Source organism: Vigna angularis, chromosome 2 (assembly GCF_016808095.1).
Source record: "Vigna angularis cultivar LongXiaoDou No.4 chromosome 2, ASM1680809v1, whole genome shotgun sequence".
NCBI classification, from domain to species: domain Eukaryota; kingdom Viridiplantae; phylum Streptophyta; class Magnoliopsida; order Fabales; family Fabaceae; genus Vigna; species Vigna angularis.
Genome location: NC_068971.1, coordinates 49,432,774 through 49,451,922, shown reverse-complemented (window position 1 = coordinate 49,451,922; position 19,149 = coordinate 49,432,774). Strand labels below are relative to the sequence as shown.

The window sequence follows — 19,149 nt, the reverse complement described above, 5'->3', positions numbered from 1 at the left end:
AAATTTGCGTTAACATTTTTCATAATTGGAAACGGATGAAAAAACAAAAAAATATATTTTATATTCAGTTTAAAAATATATTTATATCATACTAAAAATAAATAAAAAGTGAATGATAAATCATGAGATTAATGTTCACATGTTACACTGAACTTAGATTCTTATAACTATAAACTCTACAAAGTTTTTATAGGTAAAAAAAAACTTAATCTTTTATCAAGATTTATATATTGTTTAATAACATAAATGATTATTTTTTTAATAACATAAATGATTATTTTTTTTTAATCTTTATATTCATATATGACTATTTATATCAAAGTAGTTATGTTAGTTAGTATTGCTCCTTAGGAGCAATAACGAGTCAGTTAGGGTTTGTAGTTAATTAGGATTTGGAGATTTTACTTATTTTGGTTCTTTTCCTTATATTTGTAGGAATCCTATATAAACTAAGGTTCTCCTTTTCACTCTTGTAACAAACGAAAAGCATAAATACAGAGAATATGAGTTTTGTAGTGTTTACTTACCTTTTATGGGCTTCCTCTACTTCCACACTCCTTCACCTAGTTATTGCTATCATGGGTGCTTCGTTTGCCCTAGCTTTCTTTGCTTGAGCTTTTTCTCTTCTAAATTTTTCTCGCTACCATTTCTAATATGGTATCTAAGCAGGTATGTTGCCTACTTTACCTTTGTTGTGCCAAAGTTCTTTGAATCCTAGTGCATAACCCATCTTTCTTTCGTTCTTGGCATTATGGAGCACATGGACCAATCCATCAACCCTTCCAGCCCCTTCTACCTGCATCTTTGAGAGAATACAGGCCTCGCTCTCGTCTCTCAAGTTCTAAATGAAACCAATTATGCCTCTTGGAGCAAAAACATGAGAATAACCCTTCTCTCCAAGAACAAGATAAAATTCATAGATGGGAGAATCAAGAAACCCCAAAGAAGTGACCCCTTATTTGATGCTTGGGAAAGATGTAACATGATGGTCCTATCTTGGATTATCAAGATTCTTTCCTCACAATTTGCAAAAAGCGTTATATGTGTGGGAGATGCTAAAGAACTATGGGATGAACTGAAAGAAAGGTTATCAAAAGGTGATTACTTCAAGATATTTGACTTACTTCAAGACATTGACTTCATCAAGTAGGGAGAAAGAAGTGTAAGTCAGTTCTTTACTAATTTAAGGATCCTATGGAAGAATCGGAGTCTCTTAAACCCATATCATGTTGTACCTGTGATGTCCCTTGCAGTTGTGACTTGTCTAAAATTTTTCTCAAATACAAAGAAGTGAAACATGTTGTTTGTTTCTTAAAGGGCCTAAATTACACTTATAACACTGTAAGAACACAAATCTTATTGATGGAGCATCTTCCTAATATCAATTGTGTCTTCTCCCTCATCATGCAACAAGAAAGGAAAGAAAAACAAGATTCTGGCCTCACCAATCAGAACACTAAAACCAAAGTTCTGGCCAACATAGCTGACAAGTAAAACCACTGGAAAACATAACAAACCTAGAAGTCTCATGGACGTGGTTATGGATCTCATAGTCAAGGAAGAGGGAGAGGAAGAAATCCCAACTATGAGAAACAATGCTCCTATTGTAATAAGATGAATCACATTGTGGATGAGTGCTACTTTAAACATGGTTATCCACCATGGTACAAGAAGAGTGACAACAACAACAATCAAGAAAGAAACTCATTCAGGTTAAGGCCCATGGCCAACAAAACACCTTTATAAATATTAATTTAATCATATTTTGACTTCACTTATTTGCATTAATTATAATCTCTTATCAGAGTACTAACTTAAGTATTGAAGGATATCTTGTAGGCCCCCTACCACTCCATAGAGGATAAAGGAGACTTAGAGGATGAATACCACAAAGTAAGAGTTTGTGGAGTAGAAAGAAGATTTTGTAGGGTACTTTTAACTCTGTATGAACAATTGTCATAAATGTATAAATTATTTGTATAAATAATTTGGTGTATTCTTCCTAAGGAGGAAGAGTACAACTTGACAATATTAATGTGATGCAATTGTTAGGGACACTACTTGAAGTTGTCCTTAGACTTTATTAGATTCTCAGACCTATATAGAGAACGAGGTTTAGGTGATGAACACTGTAAGAGATTCTTATAGTTGGTATAGGAATAATGGATTCCTTTTCAATTAAGCTGTAATGAATTAACCTTGCAGAGAAGTTAATGAATTGTAAATTTTGGGTCAGTCATAAGTTATCAAATTTCAAAATGTGGAAAATTTGATGGAAAGTTATGTGTAACATCCCAAAAATACAGTATAAACTATATAATAGAATAATTACATTTAATCATAATTCAGATCAGTCTTATACTAAAGAGCGAACCGAACGGCCTTACATAAGAGTATAAACTTAATTGCACAAGATAATCAATACTAGACCGAACGGTTAACAAAAAGGGATTACCGAACGGTCATTCCTAACAAAAGAAAAGGCGATCGAACGACCACCTTACACTAACTAAACTATACTACTAACCGAACGTACTACGGTTCGGCCTTAACTTCAACGTCGACGAGGTTCTCTTCCTCCAAATTTCCTTCTTCCAGTGCCTCTTCCAGTAGCGCGTCTCCTTCTGCTCACCACACGGATGATCATTGCAACGACAAGACAAACGTACAAGACGAGACAACACAAGGAAAACACAGGGTAAGCTTATGTAATTTAATTCAGTTACAAATCATACAATTCATGCCACCAACACACAGATAAAGTTAACAATACGTTTCAAGCAAGGCCTACTGCTAGACCGACCGTCCGGACTGTATGAAATCTGTGTAGCTACAGGCGTTCGTGCACCCAGGTGATGTAGTAATTGGAATACTCTCATCAGCTGCCACCCGAGGTTAGTCCTATTCATCCAAAGTACCCCTAAGGACGGGACCTCCTGCCGTTCCCACACATGACCTACCCTCCTCTATGTGAAGACGAGTACTCACGGAACATCAGGATGAACAGCCAGCTTAGCATGCCCACAGTCATACTTTACCCATTCAAATATTCATACATGAGTCGTTCCTCCCTGAAACGCTCGTTCATAATCCACAACATATTTATATCACTTTTCCTTTATCTTTCATTAGTAAACACCTCGTTAACCACCTCGTGCAAAGATTCATGAAAGTTCAAAAGAACGAACGTTCAACCGGTATTCATAACGAGACTGAGTACGTATAATAAAACGGAGAAAACTCAAATTTCGGGATAGATTAAAAACAAGGGTTTGATATCGCGTGAGAAGATAACAAGCGACATCATATGTTCTAAAAACAATTAGAACGAACGTCATTTACAACCCTGAGCCAATTAGATGAACTGACTCTTGAGAACTTCAACTAACCATCAAAAAGACCCTACCAAGAACGACAACTCCAGAATAAAGACTAATGAATAAGGAGATTTTAAGGCATTCCAATTTATTACTTAGACTGATTCCCATGAAGAAACCGAACACTTGTGAGGAATTAGTTTAATCGAGTTTGGTATCAAGAAATCTAAATGCTAGTCAAAGACTAAACACTATAGCGAGCAAACCCTAGAGAGCTTTGAACGAACGCTCGTCTTGGGAAATTTAACTTAAAGGGATAGGACGGGTGCTTGATATAATATCAACCACTTGCTTGGGACGAACACCTGATATAAGACCAGATGTTACTAAAATGGAAGAGAAAATGCTTGATAATTATACTTAGATACTACGGGGATAGTGTTTATGAATTACTACAATATAAAATTTCATATATGTATACATACTAAATTCATAACAGGATATAAAGACACGGATACACTTGGCCGACCGCTCAAGCATAATGATTCGAAATACTGACGCTCGTCCTCAAATAGGATTCTTTCCAAATGAAGGAATCCCTTACTACCCAGATTCACTAGAAAATCGAACGGTTCAGGACCGTTTAGTAACGTACGTACATTTTCTTAAGGGAATCATATTCAGAACTCATTTATCTTCAACTCATATCTTAATATAAAATTCCATAACTTTATAAATCCATATCATACCAATTAATCATGCTACATATAATCAAACACATCAACAATCATACTTCAAATCATTCATCACTCAGCAACATGCATTCAATATCAACAAACGTGCAAAAGTCATACAATTAAATTATATAAGCTTCCCTTACCTCTAGTGTGAACGATCGTCCTAGAGGCAAAAGTATGGTTGGTCTGACTAAAATCTCTCCTACCCTTACGTTCCACAACTCTTAAACTAATTAACAGCAAAACAACCAAAAGTGGATCAGACAAGATATCAGCATACAACCGAGGCTTGGTTTGCATGTACTATAGAACGAACGACTAAGGACAAAAGACTTATCAGGTTCAGAACTCGGAAATGTTCGGTTCAGAATGAAGCTTATGACGCCGGGAACGCTTCTACGGTCTCTGAATGATGATTGGAGAAGAGAAAAAAATGAGTTTTCTTAGAGAGAAGATAGAGTTTCTAGTGAGAATGAGGAGAAAATGGAAAGTTCAGAGTTTGGGAAGAAGGGTGCATGCAGAAGAGAGTGGGACGAAAGTTTCGAAAGACAATCATTTTCTTCCCATGTCCAAACGAGCGTCCGCTCTTCTGCCGACACCTGCCTTTCACTATCTGATTTCAGAATCCTAGTTGTCTGACACCTGACGCCCGTTCAGAGGGGTTTTGAGTGCGTTTTTAATGATTCTGACAGGAGGAGTTTGGGTGCGTTTTTCCGAGGTCTGACATTATGGATGCACAACTTCTAGTATCAAAACAATTGCATAAATCCATATATTGAATCTAGTGATGTATTAAGTCTTGTGTTAGTGAGAATATGTTAAGATATGATTATGTGATGTGATAAAAATTGAATGTTTAATTATAAAATTTAAATTGTAATATGATTGAGTTTAACCATTAGTTTAGTATTCTCTTATTCATGTTGTGTATTTATTTTCTTTTGTAAATATCACTATTTTGGCGTGACTAGATGAGGTTACAAATTCAAATAAATAAAATAAACAAATGTAGTTAATTCTATAAAAATGGATCATGCTATTATCTATTTAAAATGAAGATAAGTTAATATGAAATATTGTTGTTATAGTCTCATTATATTTTGAAAAACTACATAAATATGGAATGTAATCTTAAATTCTCGAATATTAAAAACTACAGTATTATTATTGATATATTATAATGTACATTGTATTCTTCTTTACAGATGAAGTTTGTCTCTTTAATAATTTTGGAAGTACTAGAAAAATTATATATTTTTATTTTCTCATATTATTACACTATATATTATATGATAATTAATTAAATGTGATTGAAAAAAAGAATCATTTCATCAAGGATTTATAATTATTTTAAATAAAAAATGAGATAACCTCTGGAAAAAAAATTCACCCTCATATAAATTGATTTGTATGAAGTTTTTTTCCAACTCCTTGCCAATACTTCTTTATTTGCAGAGTAATATAATTTGTATAACAACTCAAAACAATATATATATATATATATATATATATATATATATATATATATGCTACTAACTTCAGTTACCTCACGAGTATGACACAACTTCCTATAATGTCATGGGTAGAAAATGTTTTGGACCGGAAAAAAAAATTAATTTCCCTAGTTTATATTAATCTTTTAAACATTTATGAATACTTTACTTTCAATTTTATTGTTTAAAATGTTTTGTAACATTGTATATCTTATTCAAAACTTAAGAAATTTTACTTTCGAAAAACACCTTACGATAATAAAATGTAATGGGTATTACTAATAATATTTTACAAGTAACATTTGAAAAGAAAATGATTCTTTCATATAATTTAATATATTGAATGCATTGTTAATTTATTCTTTTAACATTTTTTTTAGAATCTGATTTAAAAAAAAGGAACACCATTAATATCATGTCTTAAAAAAGTGTAAAACATTTTAGTTCATCTCAACTCTTTTTAATTAAAAAAAATGTTCTTATGTCATAAAATCAATTCAATAGACAGGAGAAATAAATTAATCTATTATACATAGAAAATATTCAATACAAAAAATTTCATGATTAACATTTTCATTGTAAAAATAGTCTTTACTAATTAATTATAATATATATATATATATATATATATATATATATACATGTTATTCTAACAGTAGAAATACAATACTCTGACTATTTTACTCATGGAAATAATTATAAATATTGAAAATAATTAAAAAATATTTTAAGGGTAAATTATTTATATCTATATATAAAACCAATTTCTTTTAATGTTCATATTTATTTTTCAATTTTTTTTAAATATTTTTTAAAATTAAAATAAATATTTTATTAATTTCACTATTTAACTTACTGTTTCTTTAAATTTTAATTATTTTTTAAACTTAACTATTAAAATTTGCATACAAAATAAAAAAACAATTTAGAATAAAATTATAAAAATAATTTATATTTAATTTTATAAGTATAATAATAGCAGTCATAATAATTTTATTAGTTATATTATCATATAAAAAATGAACGGTATTTTCATTAGTGATCAATACAATTAAATAAGTAAAGGAATAAGAAAAAACAACTATATATATAAAAAAAATTGTGAATAACATTATGTCATGAGTTCTCTTTCTAAAGATATTGAGACCTACTAATGTTAATTATATTATATTAGTGCTACGTATTTATTCCGGTATAAATAATTTTATTTTTCGAGGCGTAACATAGCTTTCTATAGGACTCGAAACTGACTCCGACAAATCTTAGGACCATCAATTATTATACACAGACAAGATTTAGTACTTCAAGAATCAACCATGTGTGGGTAGGTTGAATAAAAGTTTAATAAAATCCCATTAACTATAGGCATAATGTAACTCATACAAATATTAAATCATGAAATTATGTGCATGTAATATTATCATTAATGCCATTAAATACTTATTAATGTTTTGTGGATGATCAATATCTCTATGTATTTTGTTTGTTAGTTTGTTTTAGTTTTTTTTTTTGCTGTAAAACCCGATGAACTTAAGTAATTATTGATTTATTCCCTTTTAATACAATAGAATATTAAAGGTTTAATAGGTTCGGAGGTCCCTATATTTGCGGGTTCGTTTCAATTGGGTCCTCTAATTTTAGAAGTGATCAATTAGGTCCCTTATTGTGTAAAATTGAATCAATTAAGGCCTCGCCGTTAGTTTCATACTAACACCGTTAAAGGGGTGACACGTGTCAGTTCATGATTTTTTTGAATTTTTGAATTATATTTTTATTATTTTTATTTTTAATTTTTATTTTAATTTTTATTTTTTTAAAAGTAAAATTTTTAAATGCCACGTGTCAAACGGATAGTGTGCCACGTGGCAATGGCAGTGTGACATGGCACTGACAGTGCCACGTGTCATTGTCAGGCCACGTGTCATTGTATTAGTCTCAATTTGGTCCCTGTATTTTTATTATATTGCAATTTGATCCCTATATTTGTATTTTGTCTCAATTTAGTCTTAATTTTAAAAATTAAACAATTTTTTCCCTCCTCAAATTCAAACAAAATTTAAATTGTATATAAATCTTAACAAATATTTTTATGAAAATTGATATTTTTAATAAATATTTTTAACAAGATTAAGATTAAGTTTAATTATATTTATATTTACTTAATCATATAAATGTTAATTATGTTATTTAAATATACCTATAAGGGTTTAATAAAACAGTGACATAACATACTGGTGTGAATTTTCATTAAAAATATACCTATAAGTAAATATAAATATAATTAAACTTAATCTTAATCTTGTTAAAAATATTTATTAAAAATATCAATTTTCATAAAAATATTTGTTAAGATTTATATACAATTTAAATTTTGTTTGAATTTGAGGAGGGAAAAAATTGTTTAATTTTGAAAATTAAGACTAAATTGAGACAAAATAAAAATATAGGGATCAAATTGCAACATAATAAAAATACAGGGACCAAATTGAGACTAATGCAATGACACGTGGCCTGACAATGACACGTGGCACTGTCAGTGCCATGTCACACTGCCATTGCCACGTGGCACACTATCCGTTTGACACGTGGCATTTAAAAATTTTACTTTTAAAAAAATAAAAAATAAAAAAAAATAAAAAAAAAATAATAAAAATATAATTCAAAAATTCAAAAAAATCATGAACTGACACGTGTCACCCCTTTTAACGGTGTTAGTATGAAACTAACGGCGAGGCCTTAATTGATTCAATTTTTCACAATAAGGGACCTAATTGATCACTTCTAAAATTAGAGGACCCAATTGAAACGAACCCGCAAATATAGGGATCTCCGAACCTATTAAACCAATATTAAATGTAAAAAAGAGACAGAGAAAAATATCTTTACGAAACCGTATTGTGTGGCCTGTGCTAAACTCAATATCCCCTGGAAGCTGTGTTTGTTATCGCTCACACTTTTTTCGTCTCTTCCGTTCTTTCATTTCTTATTTTCACAACACAATCACTCTCAGTCTCCAATTCCAATTCCCTCTCAATCCAAACCTCAATGACCCTTTCTTTCGCTACTCGCTTCCGATTCCGCACACTTTTGGGATTCAAGATTCAATGAGATTGCTCTCTTTTAATAAAACATGGCCTCTGCATCCTCCATGTCAGGTAAGTCTACTGAACCTGGGTTTAAACCTTCTTCTCCCAAATTCTTTCCACTCTGTTGATGCCTTTATTCTCTGTACCAATTCGCGGGTTTTAGATTCTTTAATTCTACTGAATGTGCCTATTAGCGCTTGGTTCATAAGCTCTTGTTTCTTTTGAGTGGAAGAGTTTTGCGAGTGTCGTTTTCTGAGTGAAGGTGTGGTGCTGCAGTTTCTTTAGAATGCGTGAATGCCTGCAAGCTGTGGAGAGGGGACGGAAGCGGAAAATTCGACTGTAGTCTTCTTTCCTGCGCATGGAAAGCTCCGAGGGTTCTCACTGGCTTTCTTGCGAGCACTGCTCATCCTCTTCACCAGTGTTCGGACTTGTACAAGGGACGTAATGGACGAAGGAACCGGTATAATTTTGTAAGTTTTTATGTTTCCCTTGGCCTTTCCAAGTTTGAGTGCTTTCAATTTTTTAATTGAATTAGAGATGCTGGTTTTTGGTATGATAATGATTGATGGGTAATTTTCCTTCTTTTTTGACCTCTGTTGCATTCTGTGAGTCAGTATGGTTAGAAGAGATGTTTAAATCACTAACTAGGTTATCTGTTAATCTTGCAAAATTGGCAGGGATGTGAAGCTTTTAGTGTAGGTGGTTCGTGTTCCGATGAACCACTTGATATTGTTCTTTTTGAAGGATTGTCTAGGTCAAACATGTCTCAAGTTGCTCCCAGAAGAGGGCAATTATGTTGTTCTTCAGCCTTCCCTTCCAACACCGCCACTGACTTTTCCCCAAAAAGTTTGTGGGAGGTACAGTCCTGAATTTTGCATAATCATTTCTGTTGTTGATTATAGTTCTGTGAATGAGGATAACCTCTTTGATAGTGGCTGAGTCATATTACCTATCACATGATTGCCTCAGGATCTTAAACCTGCTATTTCATACCTGTCTTCAAAAGAACTGGAGTTAGTCCACAATGCTTTTATGGTAAGTTGATTAGCTGGAGAAGCTAGCCTGGCATGCCCTTTGTGGCAAAATAATTTCTTCGACACAGTAGGATTTACTTAATGTATTTATTTTGTTTTGTTTCTTTTTGTTCCTGGTTGTTACAGTTGGCGTTTAAAGCTCATGATGGTCAGAAAAGACGCAGTGGTGAACCCTTCATCATTCACCCAGTTGAGGTTGCACGTATTCTTGGAGAACTTGTGAGTAATGAAGAAATGTTTACTCTTGCAAAATTTACATACTAAATGTGTTTAACAAAACAATTTTATTTATGGATCCAACCATTTGTCCAGGAACTTGATTGGGAATCAATTGCTGCCGGATTACTTCATGATACAGTTGAGGATACAAATGTCGTTACTTTTGAGAGGATAGAGGAGGAGTTTGGTGCTACCGTGCGCCACATTGTGGAAGGAGAGACCAAGGTACTTGTTATTCTTGAATCTTGATTGAAAAACGTTGATGGAAATCTAAAGTCTCCAATAGCTATAATGCCACATTCATAAATTTACCAAGTAAATTAAATGCACATAACATTCTAAATTCTAACTAGGTATCAAAACTTGGAAAGTTGAAGTATAAGAATGAAAATGATTCCGTTCAAGATGTGAAAGCAGAAGATCTTCGGCAAATGTTTCTAGCTATGACAGAGGAGGTGACCTAATATATTCTTGTCTGTTCCAAATGTGTTGTATATTGAAAGTGGTTTGGCAACTAATATATGTGTGCCATTTCAGGTTCGTGTTATAATTGTCAAATTAGCAGACAGGTTGCATAACATGCGTACACTATCGCATATGCCTCCACATAAACAGGTTAGGGCCACTGATTTGAAAGACTTTTTGTGCTCTGTTGGGAGGAAACTGTTATGACCATGCAGTGTTTTTTACTCCAAAACAATAATATAACATGAAAAGGGAATGGATGTTCTCACATAATTTTGTCGATCTCCCCTCTACATAACATTGAATAGGTGGGTCCCTATCAAAATTTGAGACTGTCTATAAAGAGATGCACACAATTTTCGATTGCCTTGTCATTTAAAAATCTAACTTGTAAAGATACATTCCCACCAATAGGACTTTGCAACAGTAAATTTAGGGACTTGGATAGAAATATTGTGTATTAGCAACGTGAACCGGACTATGAAACTGAGATTCATATATCCATCTTGTCAAATATTTGTTAATTATCAATGTCTTGAAACCAAAGATGAATTTCATTGTTATGAAGAATTATTTTTGTCGAGTGGCCTTTACTGCATTCCATTATTGTCTTGAAACTAAAGATGAATTTCATTGTTATGAATAATTATCTTTTTTGGGTGGCCTTTGCTTCATTCCATTATTGTCATTGATTTTCCTAAAAACATGTCATAATGTGAATGGTACTAAAAATGCCCAAAGCTTACATGTTATAGCAATATCACCACTGTTTGGTTTTGACTGGTTCTCATCATAGGATATTATAATAACACTAATAGGATATTATAATAATACTAACACGCGGGCTTGGGGACGGTGGTTATGTCAAGTCCTCCCCACAAGTCTGTAGTTGCAGGTAGACCTTTACCTGGATCCACTTCTACCTAAGAAAGTACAATGTATTCAACTTACACTGTTTTACCTTTTATTGATGTATACATGTATGGTTACAAAAAGACGCAAGGCACTTACCTTGAACCCTAACCTTAAAGCGGGGTACATACAAAAGAAATAATAATAAAATAACATTACATTTCAACAGGTTTATAGTAATTCTGTTGTTTATTTAATCTTGTTATATGCGTAGAGATCCTAGATTCTAAATTGTTTCTAACTTGAATACATTGTGCACAGGCTAGCATTGCAATGGAGACATTGCAGGTATTTGCTCCTTTAGCGAAGTTGCTTGGGATGTATCAAATTAAGGTATCCTATGATTACCTAATCTCTAAGAACTAGCATTCATGTTTTTTTTCCTGTAATGCTACGAGTCTGCATGTTTAGAGTAGAACTGAGAATCAAAATTCTTAAGTTAATTATAATAAACCAATATTTCGTCCCATGAGGGAAATTCTGATATATTATGATTCATAGCTATTCTTGTTTGATGATACAGTCAGAACTAGAAAACCTGTCATTTATGTACACAAATGCGGAAGACTATGCAAAGGTGAAGAGAAGAGTAGCAGAGCTATACAAAGAACATGAGAAAGAACTTCTGGAGGTAATGCTACTCTATCTTAAATTGGTGGTTGAAGAGACAAGTTGAAAAATTATAACTGCTTTCCATATTTCTATATTTCCATTTATTGAACCTTTTCTTCCAGGTGATTGTATCACTATAGTCCATTGATTAAGCTTATTTGTTCTTTCTGTGATAGGCAAACAAAATATTTATGAAGAAAATCCAAGATGATCAATTATTAGACCTTCTAACTGTTAAAACAGAAGTCCGTGCTGTCTGTAAAGAGCCTTACAGGTTAAGCCACAAATCTCAATGTCAATGCTTCCGTTTTGTTTATTCAACTGTTTATGATGGTTGACGTATCTGACATCATGTACATTTTAAATGTCTAGTTTTTCTATTCTGTTCTTCTATAATCATTATGCATCTTTTGCTTATAATTTGAGGTATCTGGCTATTCATTTAGAAATATTGTTTTTTGTTTGCAGTATCTATAAGGCAGTTCTCAAATCAAAAAGTTCAATCAGTGAGATTAACCAAATTGCACAGGTTTGCTTTCTTTTATGCCCTGGATTACTTAATGTTATAAAGATTTGGATAAACTTTCAAGTTTGTTTGTTGAAAACCAACTTTTTTGTTGTAACCAGCTTCGTATTGTTATTAAACCAAAGCCATGCATTGGGGTTGGGCCTTTGTGCAATCCACAACAGGTAACTACTTATCATGGTCTCAATTACGACTGCTACACTTCCCTTTTTTGGTATATGAAAAGCCTTTTCTCTCATTTTTCTGCAGATTTGCTATCATGTTCTGGGGTTAATCCATGGAATCTGGACCCCTATTCCTAGATCTGTACGTATGATACTTTTTATTTGATTTGAGAATAGAAAGTGTTAGATTTTAGAGAAATATATTTTCATTGCTTTGTGACTGGTGAAAAACATTTGATTTGTTCTAGGTGAAGGATTATATCGCAACCCCCAAACCAAATGGCTACCAAAGTCTCCATACCACCGTGATTCCATTTTTGTACGAAAGCATGTTTAGGCTAGAAGTCCAGGTTTTGTTTCCTGCATTTTCTAAATTTTACTTTCTCACGATCCATTTTCACTAACTAATTTTTATAATAGGTGTTCAGATTAGAACTTCGTCTGGATAGGCTAGAAGAAGTTTACAATAAAAGTTTCTTATTAGTGTCTTACTTCTTACAGATTAGAACAGAAGAAATGGATTTGATAGCTGAGAGAGGCATTGCTGCGCATTATAGTGGGAGAGAATTTGTCACTGGCTTGGTTGGAAGTGCTACACCAAGTGGTAAAAGCTCAAGAGGGAAGACAGTTTGTCTTAACAACGCCAACATTGCTCTTAGAGTATGTTATCTGGCCCTGAGAGTATGATAAAAATAATCTTTTAAATTTAAAGAGAGATTTTGGTGTAGCCTTTACCCAATTTTGATTCCATTTGGTTGTTAGCCTAATGGTAAACTTTGGCTTTGAAATTGCTACAAAAATAAATTCTTGATGCTGATCTCATGAATGAAGTATTTCCGTTCCTACAGATTGGCTGGCTGAATGCAATTAGAGAGTGGCAAGAAGAGTTTGTTGGCAACATGAGTTCTAGGGAATTTGTGGACACTATTACAAGAGATCTTCTGGGTAGTCGTGTCTTTGTGTTCACGCCAAGGGGAGAGGTAAGGATGGACTATGTAATGTATTATATGACTAATTTCCCCCACACCCACCCCAAAAATCAATTAGACAATTAGAAACTTGTATCTGAAAACTAGCTTCGGTTTCTTGATAATATTTTGTCACACTATATGCAGATTAAGAATCTTCCTCAGGGTGCTAGTGTCATTGATTATGCTTATATGATACACACTGAAATAGGAAACAAGATGGTAGCTGCGAAGGTATAACTCTCCACATTTGCATTCTTAAATCACGTTAGTCATAGTAGAGATGTGTGTTGTTGAAATATTAGAGGTGCATTTGGTGTCAATGCAGGTCAATGGAAATCTTGTTTCTCCCACACATGTACTTGCAAATGCAGAAGTTGTGGAGATAATCACATATAATGTCAGTATTGCTCAACTCATCCTAAGAGTTTTTTTTTTTTGATACATTTGATGTAATTGGAAACTGGTTTTGTTTTATGTATATGTGCAAATATAAATTTACTTTGCAATGTTAGACTTAGGAAGATATGCTGTTATTTTAATTGAATTATATGATTCACTCTCTATGCTCTAAGTGTGTGCTATCTGTTAGTTTTTGCATCGAATAGTACATGTTTTCACTAATTTTATTTGTTAGAATACCTTGCTAGTATATAGAATATCTTGGCATATCATAATATATTTGTAATATCTTAGACTATCTATAGAATCTATTATGAAACAATTATTCTCTGAAGTTGTTAAAAATATTATGTTTCCTTATGATTCTCAAATCATTGAGGAAGCAATTACGACTAGTAGTCTTGTTGCATTATGTTTCTCCTTCAATTTAATTTGTATATTTCTTCCATGACAAAGACAAATTGTTTCCACACTTTTTACACTGTTATTTAAGGAAAATGTTTTGTTAATACAACATAAATGGTTAGTCACAATTATCGTATATATTTGTTTTTCCGTTCATTAGAGCTCAAAATATTAACTGTGCTCGCAGGCACTTTCCAGCAAATCTGCCTTTCAGAGGCATAAACAGTGGTTGCAACATGCTAAAACTCGGAGTGCGAGACACAAAATAATGAAGGTAAGATTTCGTATGAAGGCTTAACCTTGACAATTTGTGTTTTAAATAAACATTTTATATTTTTGTGTAGTTTCTAAGGGAACAAGCTGCACGCTCTGCTTCTGATATCACTACTGAAGCAGTCAATGACTTCGTTACTGACTCCGAGGGGGATAGCGAATCTGAAGAACTATCAAAAGGTTCCAAATATCCGTGGGGTAAAACGTTTGTGAATGGAGAGGAAATATCAACGTCAACAAGAAATGAGACTGTCCTCCAAAGTAAGAATGGAAGTGTTTGGATCCCCAAGGTCAACGGAAAACATAATAAGCATGTGCAGCGTGAAAGTTTCAACGGAAAAGGGGAGACGTTACTGCAGGGAAACCTTGTTGCAAAGATGATTCAAGTTAACATTCCAAGATATAAGGAGGTCCTGCCAGGTTTAGAAAGTTGGCAAGCACAGAAAATTGCTTCCTGGCACAATATGGAAGGGCACTCCATCCAGTGGTTATCTGTAGTATGTATAGACCGAAGAGGTAAGCTTGCTCTTCTGAATAATAATTAAATCTTCTCTTGCTTGGATGTGCAAAATGCAAATTAATACTGTTGATAAGGATGTGTTATGCAAAAATCGGGGTAATCATAATAGTACACTGTCAACATAAAATGTTAATCGAAACTTTTTACTGATTATCCGTGCCGGTAAAATGGATGCTTTAGACCTTGTGGCCTATGAACATTGTGGTGACAGCATTTTTCGGATCTAGGTGAAACGCATTGGGTCAGAATTTGGCATAGAGATGGGGGATTGTACAATGGAGAAATGAATATTTAGTACTGTTCCATTAAATGCTATGGTTGATGACTCATATCTCTGACACATTAAACAAGCGTTATTTTTCCATCTCGATTGTAACCTGTTGAACATTTATTTCAGGCATGATGGCTGAGGTCACTACAGTATTGTCCACTGCAGGCATAGCCATATGTTCTTGTGTGGTGAGTGGTTAAACCAAAATCCAAGCAATTATGCAATACTCAAATAAGACGTCTCGACATGATATTAGTATGGTTCAACTTTTGGCATGTCTTTAACACTTTACTTATCAAATGAGCAGGCTGAGATTGATGGAGGAAGGGGAATGGCTGTTATGGTATTTCACGTTGAAGGAAATTTAGAAAATTTGGTACAGTATAATGCCTGAAAACAGTCATTGTGATTGATACTTAATCTAGATGATCTTTGTTCATCAAATGTGTACTGTCATCTTACACAAATAAATTGTTTTTCAGGTCAGTGCTTGCTCTAAAGTAGATCTGATATTGGGTGTTTTGGGATGGTCTACTGGTTGCAGCTGGCCGAGCTTAGTGGAAGACCGTGGCGTTCTCGAATGCTAGTTGATTCGATTGCATTGCCTCTTGACGTCTACTACAGTTTGTCCAACGATTAGAGACCCAGACCAGGGAATTAAGTTTTGTCCACAGCAACGTAGGAATTTATGTAGCTAAATTTTGTCTATAGTTCCCATATATTTATTCGAACTTACTAACCCAATAATCCGGCAGCAGCCTATTGAGTCAAAAACTCGAAACTCTAGGCACTGTATATAGAAAAGAGTGATAGGATAAAGGAGTATACCATGTAAATTACTTGTGCAGAAACTAAGCATTTACCCAAGGAGATTGCTAGGGTGTCTGTCGGTACAAAATGTCACTTCTCCTGGCCGGAAGACTTCCCATTCTACTTAATTTGGGGAAAAACTGGCTAATAATCGGTATTCGTGATATGCAAGATCAGTAAACGCATTATGTTTTCTTTTAAAAAAACCACCTTTGTAATTTATGTAAACAATTTGACTTTTTAGTGTTTTAATTTATTGGTATATGGGTTCTCCAAATAGATTTATTCCACTAAAATTGTTAATAACCTTTTTTAGTGCACTTTGTTGACAGTTGGAATAAGTAAGAATTCATAACATTACTATTTAAGCTAAGTTAACTTAAAATAGAGTTACAAAGTTTCATAAATTTTAGGTAGATATTATTATTAATGTAAATTTTGGCTTAGATATATTTCCACTAAAATGTTAGTAACCTTTTTTGGTACACTGTCGTTAGTAGAAATTCATCAGGATATATGAAATTATGATTAAAGCTAAATAAATTATGATTAAAGTGAGCCCTATTAATTTTCATAAATTTTGAAGAGATTAATTTCGGCATATTAATGGTGTATATTTTTGCACAGATAATTAATTATATGGCAATTTTTTAAACATTTATCGCAAGACCGATTTATGATTAATGAATGTAAGAAAAACTCTAATTAAGTAAACAATAAAAGTTGTATTAAAAATCATGTTATACAATCTTTTCTCCATATATCTTAACTCATAACAATGTAGTTTTCCAAACTCATTAAGAAGATAGTATATATGATTACCTTTTGTTTTTATAAAAAAAATGGTTAAATTTTAGGAAACCTATATTGGTGGGACTCATTAAAATTATACTTTAAGATGATTTAATGGGAAAATGTCTAACATTTTGATCCTCTAAATTCGCCTCACTACGGAATGACCCTCATCATCTAGTACATAAAATGACTCCTGTGGACGATAGGTGAGTAGAACCAAGAGCATCAGCAGCGCTAGCAACAGCAAGGGAAAAACCCAGGTTAATGCTTGATTATTCGGAACCATTAAGTTCAGATTTTGGTCTAAATCTGCTTGGTGTGCCATTGTCACCTCCTCCTCGTAGTCGGAGCTATCCACATCAGAGAGAGAGCAGAGATGTCTGTCTCCCTTGAATTTTTGCTTTGCATGTTGTACCAGCTCTGAGGGCCAAACTTGCTCCTCCTTGTAGTCCAGGGAGGTGGTCCCTGTTTCTTTTGAGGTATCCTCTGACCCAGACTCTGAAACTTCATCCGACATCATCTCATCCTCCTCCTCCTCATCATCCTCGGTTTCAGTTTCTGTTTCTGAGGATGTTAGATCGTCTTGAGGTATTTCATCCTTTTGATCCGGCTCTTGTTCTTGCCCACTGGGTCTGTTAAACAATGACACGATGCATTCTTCCGCAACCCCACTTCCGTTGGACGAAGCCGCACTTTGTGGGGGCGAAGAGTCAGAAAACACAATTTCCTGAGGTTGAAAGCAGGTTGGGCTCTCCTGATCACCACTTCTGGGTCTAAGCTCACTTTTCTCCTCCTGAAAATATATCCAAGTTTTTCTGACAATTGAAACTCAAGCATTCACAAACATAAAGAAATAAAGGACTAATTACTTGGTCGATGCTCGTATTGGATGTCCAATAGCTGCAAGCAGTAACATACAAACACTAGTTAACGAAGCATTGGAATCAGAAAATAAAAAAAAGACAGAAACATTATAAGCAAGGAAGTGCGTGCTCCTAATAAATAAATGGTATATGTTCACGTAGCATACCATGTGGCATCTCCATTTCCGATTGATGAGTTCTTAACGAGAGAGGTGAGACTTCGGGTGGTGTCATGATCGTCTTCAGTCTTACATTCATGTTCATCCAACAGCAATTGTTGGGGCTTCGATTTTGTCTGTTGATCATGGGTGGCCTTTGCCTTTTGCTTGTTGCTGGCGAAAGATGCAACTGCCATGAAACCTGCAATGGCCAAAGCTCCACCGAATACAAAAAGACCCGCAATCCCTCCTTCGCCGCCAATACATAAGGCATTCGTTGGAAGGACTTTGTTCCTTCCTTGCTTGTTTGTGATGACGCTCCTTTTGCCCTCCATGGATATCTGTGTATCTTTGTTTCTTAATATTTCCTTTTTGCTTGTTGAAAGTGCGACACTAGGCCAAGGGATGGAGTTGTATGTTGTAAATAAAGGAGATTGAGAGCGAGAGAAACATGTTACTTGGCATGTTCTCAGGTGAAGATATCCGTGAATTCAAGCCAGCGTTGCACGTGTTTGCTTATCGACCATGATTATTAACACTCCGCAGTTATAGCTTCATCCACTAGAACTTGTCCACTATTCAAATAAAACTACTTAATCATGCCTAATCTGCACTACACAGATCCCTGAATAACTCATGCCTCTTTTACCCTACTTTTTCTACCTCGCACCCGTTATTTTAATTGAAAAAAATGTGTTTTTTTACATTACTTTCACTTTTTGAGATATTTTTATTATTAAAAATAATTAACTTGTAAAGAAAAAGAGAGATTGAATGGTAAAATAACATTGAAACCATATATGAGCACCGGTGATTATTAACATGTATGGTAAATAAAAATTAGAACAGTAAATATTTTGAAAATTTGTACTTTAAATAATGTTAAATGACACTTATATTTTTTTTCTAATTTTAAAATAAACATTATTTTCTTTTATAATTTTAATAATTTCTTTAAGTATTTAAAATATTCATTTTATTTTATATTAGTAAATGATAACCAAGTGAATACAAGTCAGACTCAATTTTATTTAAAAATATTATACTATAACCAAAATTATTATTATATTTTGTTATTATTAAAACATTGGTTTCTTAGGTATGATGTAGCATAATAAT

At 33.4% G+C, this 19,149-nt stretch overlaps 2 protein-coding genes across 4 annotated transcripts; one reads left to right on the top strand and one right to left on the bottom strand.

The window, feature by feature from the left end:
- Positions 1-8,453: 8,453 nt before the first annotated feature.
- LOC108329419 (putative GTP diphosphokinase RSH1, chloroplastic) lies at positions 8,454-16,476 on the top strand. 3 transcript variants are annotated; one of them, XR_008247350.1, is made up of 24 exons: positions 8,454-8,702; positions 8,910-9,103; positions 9,311-9,490; positions 9,603-9,668; positions 9,794-9,886; positions 9,980-10,111; positions 10,240-10,341; positions 10,424-10,501; positions 11,525-11,596; positions 11,787-11,894; positions 12,052-12,149; positions 12,344-12,404; positions 12,503-12,565; positions 12,651-12,707; positions 12,814-12,915; positions 13,067-13,225; positions 13,414-13,545; positions 13,681-13,767; positions 13,862-13,933; positions 14,528-14,614; positions 14,685-15,129; positions 15,361-15,450; positions 15,531-15,592; positions 15,712-15,780. XR_008247350.1 is itself a non-coding variant. In XM_017563608.2 (24 exons), the coding sequence occupies exons 1-24, from the start codon at positions 8,678-8,680 to the stop codon at positions 15,989-15,991; spliced, it is 2,649 nt and encodes an 882-aa protein (XP_017419097.1). In that variant the 5' UTR covers positions 8,457-8,677; the 3' UTR covers positions 15,992-16,476. The 3 variants fall into 3 exon arrangements, 2 of the variants coding, with proteins under 2 accessions (XP_017419097.1, XP_052729863.1); XM_017563608.2 differs by lacking the exon at positions 15,361-15,450 and adding an exon at positions 15,887-16,476 and having other exon boundaries at positions 8,457-8,702; XM_052873903.1 differs by lacking the exons at positions 8,454-8,702; positions 15,361-15,450 and adding an exon at positions 15,887-16,476 and having other exon boundaries at positions 8,955-9,093.
- A 605-nt stretch (positions 16,477-17,081) lies between these two features.
- LOC108328562 (lisH domain-containing protein C1711.05) lies at positions 17,082-18,650 on the bottom strand. The gene is made up of 3 exons (XM_017562441.2): positions 18,040-18,650; positions 17,879-17,909; positions 17,082-17,802 (listed from the first exon to the last, which is right to left on the bottom strand). The coding sequence occupies exons 1-3, from the start codon at positions 18,363-18,365 to the stop codon at positions 17,149-17,151; spliced, it is 1,011 nt and encodes a 336-aa protein (XP_017417930.1). The 5' UTR covers positions 18,366-18,650; the 3' UTR covers positions 17,082-17,148.
- Between the last annotated feature and the right edge of the window lie 499 nt (positions 18,651-19,149).